This window comes from Stegodyphus dumicola, chromosome X1, assembly GCF_044657685.1.
Source record: "Stegodyphus dumicola isolate Sdum_Otavi_A_Nest chromosome X1, ASM4465768v1".
NCBI lineage: Eukaryota > Metazoa > Arthropoda > Arachnida > Araneae > Eresidae > Stegodyphus > Stegodyphus dumicola.
In genome coordinates, this window is record NC_140780.1 from 72196378 (window position 1) to 72208255 (window position 11878).

An 11878-nucleotide genomic window follows, 5' to 3' on the forward strand; every position below is an offset into this window, starting at 1 on the left:
GCATCACATATTTACCAAACCCTTAACATCATAGCTAATACTTTTGCCACACTAACAGGTAATGCATTATTTCACAGCTAATACTTTTGTCATACTTTGCCACAATAGGTAACTGCTATTGCTTTTAATACTACAGTAACTGCTCATATATTAACCATTTCTAAAAGTTATTTCAAAATTTGAAACATTCAAAACTGAATATGCAGTAATGCTAAATTTATATTTTTGTGCTACAGCTTTATTTTACTATAAATATATGCACACGAAGCTGAAAAAAAACCTTCAGGAAAAAGCAAGCTAGTTTCTTTAAACTACAGTCAAAAGTCTTTAATCCGGACTAGTCGTGACTTCGGCGATTCCGGATTATCGGTTTTTCTGGATTATAGATCATCAGTTTAAATCTGGTAAGATGGCATGCAGAAATAATAAAATTAAAATATGAAACCGTAATTTATGAAATAAAGAGCAATTATGATCTAAAGGGTATCAAAATTTACAAAAAGAAAGCTTAATATTTATTTGTTTACTTTATTAAACATTTCTTTCAACGCGCGCATGCGTAAAGCATATATTACGCATAGTCGAAATTAGAAAATTGCAACCAGAAAACTACTTAATGTGTATTCATGATATTTATAATGACGAGGAATTTGATTTAAATCATATCAAAGGCGGAGTACATCGAAATGAAATACTACATTTAGAAAGGAATTATAAGCTGAATAAAATAAAAATATCTGCTCTGAAGATAATTATAGTGCTGACAGATCAACTTCCAGTTCACTGCGCGCCGCGATGTCCCCCCCCCGGCCGAACAGCGTGAAATTGATAAACAGATTTCGGAATGGTTAGAGAAACGAAGGATATGCCTTTATCCATTTTTTGCAGCAATTCCACTTTTTGTTTGATGGACATCGAAACATGCTTTCGCTTTGTAGAACCTTTGGCAACTCCAGAATCAGAAATTCTTTTTCACATAATCGATACTTCAAGCTTACTTTTATAAAATAGCTCTAACAGTCTGCAAAAAATAATAAGCGGGATCCAATTAGAAGATTAAGTAACAACGCAATCTGCAACATTAACTGAAATAGATAATTAGATAATTTTAGCTTAGCTTATACCGTCCGTTATATATTAAATGCGTATGCGTAAATGTATTATGCGCATGCGCAGAAAGTTTGTAGCTTTGAGGTCCGGATTATAGATCATTCCGGATTAAAGACTTTTGACTGTACTAACCAGTTACTCATTAAATATCTTGTTCCTTCAATTTAATTTTGTAAAATACACACAGTGTTCAATAAAATTCAACCATTTCTCAAAAAAGAAATGGACAGCTTCTGTAGCTGAAACCATGACATGACCACAGCTGCTAGGAAAAAGAAGGTTCTTAGAATAGACATGATTACATATGCCTTATAGTGAAAACAGAAATGAGAGGTTGTAATAATTTAACATCCTATCAAAAGGGCTTGCAAATACCTCAGCATTGGGATAAATAACTCAAAAAGCAAAATTAATCAAATTCTGTCATTCTAAAGTAGTGAAGACATACTGGATATGTCAAGGAAATGATCACAAGCAGGCAAAATTCCATAAGTATGGTTGTACCATGAAGTGAGTGTGAAGTAAAAGGTTTTCATGAGATGAAACAGCATCTAAGAGCTGTAGGTAGTACAAACCTAGCAACACATAATATCCATATTTCATATAACTATCTACAATGCCACAATCTGCAGCCAAAATAATGCTTGCATCTCCCCATTTTTAATGACATGCCACTACCAGTTCTTTTTTGAATGTGCCCAGGAGCATGTTAATTACATCACTGGGAGAAAAAGAAATCCTCTTACCCTAACCTGAAGTTTCCTTCTACACCATGCTAATAGATGCATGAATATGGCAACCACTGGAATAGGCAATGGACTGGGATAACATGCAAAATACTATATACAATATTTACTCAAAGAAAATTTTAGTAATGGAAAAAATAAAATTTTATATGGAACCAACATGTGAAGCAAATCAAAAACAAATGTAGTGGAATTGGGTGAGGAAAGTATTGGAAAATTAATGCATTTAACTAAAGAAATAATATTTTGTTAATGTGAAAACGTTTAAAGAAATTGAATTTACTAACTAAAGAAGATGCATGGATAACTTTTGCTGACCCACAGTTCAAAACTATTATTAAGTGTCCAATTGTAATTAGCTATCAAAAGTCTATTTCTTCTTTTTGAGCATACGATTCATGTTCCTTAACAAGAAATTTCAGAACTTTTTTCAGTTTGGTTGATATATGTCAAATCACACTGTGATACGTGAAAAATTCCATAAGAATTAAAATCAGGGATGGAATTTTTAAGAATTTACAGAACAGTAAATTTTATTGACAGGTGAGAATGAACTTACAGAGAACAGAGCAATTTCATAATCGAGAGAGAAAAATTTTATAGTTGTCAGATAAATATGAAAAATTTCACTAATACATTGTTGCATGTCTTTGTCTAAATGCAAGTGCTGTCAGCTAAATGTGGTGTCGGCTGCATGTGTTGTTTTCAGAACCGTCGTTGACTAACAGCTGCCAGCGAATTATCATGGACAAAAGTTTTTGTGAGAAAGTAAGATGCTGAAACTGGAGATTATTTGAAAATCTGTGATAAAGCATTTACACTTTAATAGTCATTGAAAAATTAAAGAAGTTCCAAACAACAAATTCCCTATGGACCAGTTTATTCTTTTATGTTGCTGCATAGGCTTTATTTTAAACTGAAAAACTATAATGGGAAAAGCTACTATAAACAATTAAATTAAAACTATAACGAAACATAATGCTTATACATGATTTCCTTTTGTTCTTTTAAATTTCACGAAAAGAAATTTTCAGCAGTTTAAAACTATTAAACATACATATTTCTTGATTGTAGCATCCCCACACACAAAAAATGTAAATTAAAAAATATATAAATAATCAGAAGGCAAACCAAAATACACGAAAAGAAGCTTATCATCATTTAATTTTCCAAAACAACTACATTAATATTTAAAAAACAAAAAGAAAGGTAAATTTTACAGAATTCTAAGAAAAATTCTAAAGAAAAGGAAAAAGTGAAAAATTAAAAAGCATAACTACACAAGCATTCCCATTTTTTGCTGTAGTGCAGCATTACTATTTAATGAACACAACAGTAAGTTCAGAAACATATTAACTCAAAACACACAAAGCTGCAATTAAACTCTTAGTCAAAATTAAAGAATAGTAATCGGAAAAACACTTAGCTGTTTCTTATTGGAAAATAATTAAAAACAGTTTGTACAAAAGCATTATAACATTATTTAACCCTCTGAGTGGCATGACTGCTTCTCATAAGATTTTTTGTTACTTGATATATAGATTAGCTTATAACTTCAGATATTTTGCTTTCTTACTTTCTTTAATAATATAAATGTAATATTAATGAATATAAGTTTATGAAAACAGAGGCTAAAATAAGTAATTATATAAATTTAGCTAATAAATGCTGCACAGATACAGGTCTTCATGACAGATCCAAAAACCCATGCTCTCAGAGGGTTAATGTAAATAACCATGTTTGACAATCAATTAATCTCAAAATATTGAATTTAAAGTATGAATTATGAAAATTTAAAAATGATAGAAATATGATCTTTATTTTGTAACAAATTTTTTAATATGGTGCATGGATCACCTCTCATAAAAATGAAAACTTCGTATCTTTATTTTATAAAATCAACCAAACATCTGACCAAGACCTTGTGGAGTTATATGTCACTCTTCCAACAGCTGCATTTTTCAAATCCTAAAGGGTGCAGGGAGGCACAAGACATGCATCAATTCACAGTCTAAGGTTCAACTGCCACATGCAAAACTGAGTTCAAATTTGGGAAGCAAGCTGGCCTACTCATTCTAGTGATAGCTTCTGTTTTCAAGCATTCTGATGCCAAAGATGCTTTATGTAAATGAGCACTGTCACCCATCAACAAAAATTAGATCCCAAAATACCTCTAAACAGCCTTAATGGATTTCCAATACCTCATCTACATATCTGTGCATTGGCATACATTCACAAGTCTCTATTAAAGAAATGCAGCTCTGTATGGCTATTTTGGATGGTCCTGCCCCAAATTATGAAACTGCTCCTGTAGTGAAAATGGGATCTTTCCTGACAAAGGAATGCAGGTTGCATGTTCCTCGCTCTTCCCCATCAAAACATGTCTAAAATTACACTTCAGGCTACATCTGAACACTTCTTTAAACAAAACAAACCCACTCCTTTTAGCTCTACTGAATGTGACAAGAATAGCATTTTAATTTAAATGGAAAAATTATAATGAAATAGCCGTTATAAAAATTAAAATAAAATTATAATGGAATATAATATGTGAAACACAATTTAAATTTATTCTTTTAAATCTCATGAAAACACAAATTTTCAGCAGTTTAAAAAATATTATACATACATATTTCTTGATTTTAGCATACATATTTAAAAAAAAGAATGCAAATCAGGAATAAGAAGTTTATTACTTAAAACAGCCTCTCTCGAAGATGAAGTGGAAGGGATACAACACATGGGTTTCCTCGTATAAAGTCACCCTTGTGAAACCTTTCTGTAGCAACAGAATGTCTGATTCAAGCTCCTGTGACAGCCAGAAGGTCTACAGCCAACTCTCTTGCATCAGCAAGCAAAACGCATAAATGTATTGGAAGGAAAATCATCAACGTAAAATTTAAAATTAGGCAAAACAAAATTTATGCCAGACCAAGTAAGCAAGTAAACTAAGCTTTTTGCCTAATGTCAACACTCTTGTACTTACTTCACATTTTCTTTCACTGATAATGTAAGAAAACGGTCTTTGGATTGCTCTTGGACACTTGATCAAGTGGTCTACTAATTGATTCATTACTTTTTTATTTGGTTTATTTATCTCATTGCGGCAAAGCACTCAAGCGATATCTGCCTAAGAGGAATGCCTTTATGGGGACTTTTTAGAGGAAACTGCTCAGATCCATGTTACTCATGCAGGAAAACCAACCTTACAGCCTGCCAGCCCACTTGTCAGGTTTTAAACACCAAACTAAACTACCAGTGTTCAGAAACTTTACCACTAAAGGCCTGATTCATTACTTGAAAAGCTAATCCAAGTTCTTGATATGGTACTTGAGCGATATTCAGATCTTAAGAGACTTTCATTTGTGTTTGCCCCTCTTGAGTCTACCAATTAATCATCACTTTTGCCCTTCAATCAAATGATGCATTACACTTCTGAATACAACATGCATTCATTGCACAACACATTAATCAGTAGCCTAATTTATATATTTCATGCAATACATGCAATGCTCCAATTTTGCATTCAGTGTATTCATAATTAATATAAATACCTACACCATTGAAGAATGGTTGAAACTAGACAACATATTTTTAAAATTATCCCTTAATTTTGATGAACAGTGTATTTCGTTAAAAAAAAGAGGGGAAAAACAGTTATTTGAACTATCAGGTTAAAAAATATATGGCACTATTTGGTTTTGAGGACCGTAAAAAAATTGCCATGAAAATGTATGAGCAAAAGCACCAAATCTAGCAAACGCGTCCATTTAACAGCCCGCCAAATCTAGTATACACGCCGATTTCAGATTGCATAAGTTTATATAGTTCTATATTTCTGAAGACACCATTGAAATACTAGTTTAATTTTTAAATCCTTTTTTGATATACTATGGATTTAACAATTTGGGAATTGCCCATGAAGAAAAGTCTGCAATAGAATTTTGGGTAAAGTGCAGAATCACCCACTGCTTAACGCGTTTTTAAGAATTGCACATACTCCGTATCCATGTACACATCGACCTATTTTCACTTAAAAACAAAATCTCAGAATTGCACAAAAATGGCACTGCGCACACCCTTGACTTTATCTATGTACACATCGACTTATTTTCACTGAAAAAGTAAAAGAAAATTGACAAAAATCCAATTGTTTTCACCCTTGTAAAAAGAGGCAAACAAAGAAGTGAGTGATTCTGCACTTTAACGAGATTTTTTTCAAAGAAAAGGCATCATTATAGAAAATTATGTTTGAACAACCAACGAGATGAAACTATGCTTTAGCGATAACTCGGTAGCGAAATAGCGATACAGGCATCCATTCAGTTATGTTTAGCAAATTTTATATGAATTATAATAATGATCTGAAATAGTTATTTACTCTTATGCTTCCATTCAGTCATGTTTAGCCTTTTTTTATATAAATTATAACAATAAAAAAGTATTATATGAAATTAACCTTTCATCTAAATTAAAACATCAATCTTAGATAGTTATTTACTGTACATTTCCTTTCTTGCATTAGTGTTGCCGCAATTATTTTTGCCGGCACTGGCATCAACAATAGTTTGGCAATTTTTTATGGCCCTCAAAAACTGAATAGTACCACATATATCAATTTTATTCTTAGGAGAAATAAGATCATGTATTTGGCAATAGCAACTTCAAAAAGTGAGCCACAAGACAATGCGCAGTGCATCATTATATATGTAAATGCTTGTGTTTGGATTCCTTCTTCCCCCCTTTTTTGTATTACTACTTTATTCTTGCACATGTATTTACATGAAGGTCATTAATTACCTGGATGTTTGGAAATTTTCAGAATGCTCCAGTTCTTTGTTGAAACAAAAACGTTTGACACTATTCGTACAATCAATATCAGTAAGCTGAGAATAACGGATCTTCTTTCCATGTACAAGGCTAAATGGGTAACATTCTATTTGACACTTTGCAGATCCATGCAGGTTGCTAAAATGCGAGGAAAAATTAATAATTAGTGCATATTCTAATTTTGGTATAATTTTTAATATATATATACACACACAGACAAAATAAACATACATATATTTAAAAAAATTAAGTAAATAACTTTTCAAGTCTTAATTTTGCGATTTCCTCTTCTGCGCTAAAACTAGTTACATTCTCAAGTTCTCACTGGTAACAATCTCTTAATTAAATCTTCAGCTACCAGTTGTCAAATGAAAAGTAATTATTTTAATTGTGTGGCCAAACATCCAAGACATTCAGAAATTTCATGAGCCAAAACTAGGTACTTGTACCTTTTTAAAAGTAGCAGGATAGTTTTTATATTGAAAAAAAGTAATTTCAAATAAATTTGTGAATTTAATTTTTAATATAAAGATTAAAGAGTAACTCTTATTGCTCTTTCTCTGGATCCAGGAAAACACATGTTTAATGTACAGAAATTAATTTTTATATGCTAGACTGCTTTTCAAAGTAGAAAACCAAATAGACATTTGTCTTTGAAGATAATTATCAACTCTAATTTTAGTAAGAGTAAATTTAAGCCTCCCCCCCAAAAAAAATAACAGTAATCCAAAGAATCGTGTAATGCAGGGTTTCCCAAATTATGTTTCATGACCTAGTAAAAATTTTTATGGTTTACTGGCAATTTAAACAAACGTTAATCTTAAAATATTTTTCCCTTATCGTGAGTGTAAGAAAAATACATACAAAAATGTAAAACAATAAAAAACGTTTTTAATGAGAAGTGTAACAGTGCTTTTCGTGAACTAGATCTTTCAGATCTGCAAAAGACACCACCTTCAGTTTTAAATCTGGTTTGACATCTATACAGTTTCTGTATTTACTTTTTGGAAGAAAGAGAAAAATGTGTTAGTGTAAGTATCAGAATGCCATTTTAAATAAAAACAAACCTTGCAATGTCTCCAGACAGATCTTGGAGACAGCGAAATGTATCAACAGCAGAGGAAGCCAAGCTGTAAAATTTTTAACTAAGTAAATCAACATGAAATGATTTTAAAAAATTAATAAAGAGACATAATTTAAATACAAAATTATGATAAAACAAAAATAATTTTAATACAGATTTTTATACACAGTAAAAGCAAGAATTTACAACAAATATAACATCTTTCATTTTAAATATCAACATTATCTCATACTTATTTGCGGCTACCCAAATCAAATGGTATTAACATATGCATGAAAACAATGATAACTTATAGGATCAGGGGGTCTCTATTTTGAATCTTCATACAATGTAAATTAATATGTATAAACTTTAATTACATTTGAATAAAACTTACGTTTGCTAAAGTATGAATGGAGAAATTATCTTGCAGAGCTTTTATCAAAATTTTCCTTGAAGAAGTTTAGGATGTGCACAGTACACATAAGCAACTTACAACTAGTTTTTATCAGCCCTTTGAATTATAAAACTTTTATAATATTTTATAAATTATTATTACATTAACCGCTTTGCAGAATATATGTTACTTTACATTAAAATATAGTTAGACATTCTATTTTAAAACATTTAGGCATTAATATGATATTAAAATACATTGTAGTTTCCACTGCATCACTTAATACGTTGGTCACTTCGGTGCTCTTTTATCAATTATTATGCATTATTTAATTATATATTTATAATCCGTGCAAGTATAATTATCAGTGCGAGTATAATTATAATCAAGTAGTGGTGAGCTATAGGGGTTCAAGTGAGCCCTTTGTTAAATTTATCTTTCATTTGCAAGTCTTTTCTTCTTTTCATTTGCTTGTTTATTCATTCTGAGAAAAACAGATGTCTTGCATGACATAAGCTTACTTTGGCTTTGTAAGTCGGCCTTTGTTACCCTTTTCTTTCTGGGAATAAGGATCTCATCCACTTTCAGTCAAACTTGTAGCACATAATTTAAAATTTAAGCAAGTCCTGGAAAGTACTACTTGTTTGCAATAAATTTGTGACTGGATATTAGATTATTTAACATCAAGATAATAATATAAAGTCCCCCTCTTTTTTTTTGTTAAGAGATGTCAATAAATAGTTATTGCGAAATTAAAATTTGAATCAAGGTCATTGAACCTAAATGTGCAAGAGGTAACATGTTCATGATCAAAAACAGAAAAAAGGACACAATAATTTTGATATTAAAGCAAGAAATAAAAATTTATTATTTTCAGGATTTCACTAAGATGGCTTTAACAGGAAAAATTGTATATGAAAACGAAATTTTGAATAGTGCTGAAAAGCTAAGTCATTATAGAGTCTACTGCTAGCAGTGCTGAAGCTGAATGAGCTTTCAGATCCATAAACAGTATTTCCACAAGATCATCTTTGATTATGCAACATCTTTCAGATTTAATGACAACTTTTTCTTAAATAATAAGCCTTATATAAAATATTTCTTAAAAAATCATCATTCTGCCTCAGAACCTCCTAGAAAATCAATGTGAAAGAAAAATAAAATAACATATTCCCATATGTTAATTCAATAAGTGCTATAGGGAGTACAAACTGTCACACATAATTAATCTAGCATGATTTGTTTTACATAATTTCTGCGATATTAATTTTTTTTAATTATTATAAAGATGTCTTTTCCTTTTAAAATGCTTTATTGTTAATGCACAAGTATTTGTACTGCCTATTTTTGTAAAAAGTAAAATCTATAATTAGAATTTGATATTTGTTTTTCAAGATAAAGTGCAAGTACTTAGTTAAAGTTTTTATCGCTCCCTATTGGTTACATGCCTTGATTAAAACAATATGTGCTATATAGGATTTTTTAAACACACAGGCTGAATTTGATTTCCTGACAGATAAAATTCTAGTAACAGATGTTTTTGGTACATTATTCAACAGCTTTGAAATACTTTTGCATAATACCAATACAAAATATTTATGTATTTTAAATAAGCAAATTTTCTGGAAATGCTAAATATTTCTGAACACTGTTATTAACTTTTAGCAGTATTGCTCAACATTTCAGGCCCATCTAATATAATATAAAATTCTGTTAAAGCTGTTACTTATTAACAAAACTGTTTTAACCTACATTCCAAAAAAGAAAAAAGTATAAATAAAAAAAGGAAAATATTTATACCAAAAACAACAAAATAAAAAAATACATAAGATTTTCAGGCTAATCTTTGGAATATGGTAACAGGTAGTTTGGTGACATTTTGGTAAGGCGATAAAGGTTACTAGCTAGGACTTTAGCAGTGTACATGGATAAAGTCAAGAGTGTGTGCAATGCCATTTTTGTGCAATTCTGGGGGTTTTTTTAAGTGAAAATAGGTCGACGTGGACATGGATGACACCGTGTACGTGCAATTCCTAAAAACGTGGCAAGCAGTGGGCGATTTTGCACTTTCTCCCAATTTCGCACCTAATTTTCATCATGATTAAGCACCATAAAAGTTCTAGCATAAGCGTAATTCGGCAAGCAGATTGTTGGAAAAAAATGCCTTTACTTCGTAAAAACAAAATGGCGTCAAAAAAAAAAAAAAAAAAAAAAACTAGCAGGTTGCTGTAGCAGGGTTGGTCGCCAAGTTACCATAATCTGAAGATTAACCGATTTTCATCACAAAACTTAAAATATAAATTTGGAAATTTTATTTACCTGCCCCTTGCATCTTCTTTACGAGCAGAAATTTCAGGCACAGCAAATACTGAGGAGCTAGAATATAAAGATTTTAAATAATTTTTAACTATCTTATAAAATAAAATAGAATTATTTAAATGAACAAATAAAAAGATTTGGATGGTAAGTTTCAAATTATGTTTTGTTTCAGAATATAAATATATTTTACATAGTCTGCAATGCTAACATAGTATAATTGAACTAACATAGTATAACATAATAGACTAACATAGTATAGTCTGCAATGCTAACATAGTATAATTGAACTAAATAATACCGTAATATTGTATAATTGAAATAACATAGTAACAGCATAGCATAATTTTAATAAATATAGCATAACTGAAAATGTGATGTTTCATGGGGAAAGCGCAGAATCACCCACTGCTTGGCATGTTTTTAAGAATTGCACAAACTTGGTATCTATGTACACATCGACCAATTTTCACTTAAAAAAACATCAGAGAATTGCACAAATTCGGCATTGCGACCTCCCTTGACTTTCTCCATGTACACATTGATGTATTTTCACTTAAAAAGTCAAAGAAAATTGACAAAAATTCAATTCTTACTCTTGTAAAAAGCGCGAAACATAACACGCCAAATAAGTGGGCGATTTTGCACTTTACACATGTTTCACTCTTATGAAACTTAAGGGAGGCATACTATTTTTACATACCTCATGTTATTTGACGAAGTGCAAAGGTCAGCTTCCAAGCCTGACAAACTACGATCAAAATCAACGGACAAAACATCATGCACTTCATCAGGCACACACCATTGATTTGTTGATGACATTCCTTCTAGAAATGAAACCTATCAAGAACAAATATATTCCACTAAAAATTATATAACTGATAAATGGAAAGGTAAAAAGAATACTAAGAGTGCAACTAATGTTTTGAATAGTTATGGCAGAAAGCACCGAATGTTTCTTATTAAACATACCCATAACTTTACACATATACTTGCTTTTCAAAATCATGTAGCAGATCAATTTGAGAGATGCATGTATACATGCACTTTTGATAATATACATATATAATACTGGAGGTAAACATATATATATATATTTGCATATTTGATATATATATATATATATATAAACAGCACATACAACTATAAAATTACACTGTATAGAAGCACAGAAGATTAAATAATCATTGTGAATGTGCTATACTTAAAAGTGACCTGGTAAACCAATTTAAAAAAAAAAAAAAATTGATTTCGGGTATGTTCTGATTTTGACACTGTACTGATTAAAAACGAAAGACTTGTTGAATTCATAATTAAAATTTCTACTAGAGCTATGAAAATACAACAACCCATTCGCTATTTATCTCTATCTCTCAAAGATGCTGGAAAAATTGGTTAAAGATACTTTTTTTTAAA

General features: G+C 30.6%; 1 protein-coding gene across 3 annotated transcripts in view; it reads right to left on the reverse strand.

Moving 5' to 3' along the window:
- Window positions 1-11878, reverse strand: part of LOC118198453 (transcription factor CP2-like) — a 97892-nt gene that overhangs the window by 84643 nt on the left and 1371 nt on the right. For 2 of the 3 annotated variants that reach the window (XM_035370135.2, XM_035370136.2), the window contains exons 2-5: window positions 11166-11302; window positions 10466-10522; window positions 7754-7816; window positions 6657-6824 (exon numbers count right to left, since the gene is read on the reverse strand). In XM_035370135.2, coding sequence (XP_035226026.1) covers window positions 6657-6824; window positions 7754-7816; window positions 10466-10522; window positions 11166-11302 — 425 coding nt within the window. The remainder of the gene's footprint in view (window positions 1-6656; window positions 6825-7753; window positions 7817-10465; window positions 10523-11165; window positions 11303-11878) is intronic. The other variant, XM_085808649.1, reaches the window with a different exon arrangement.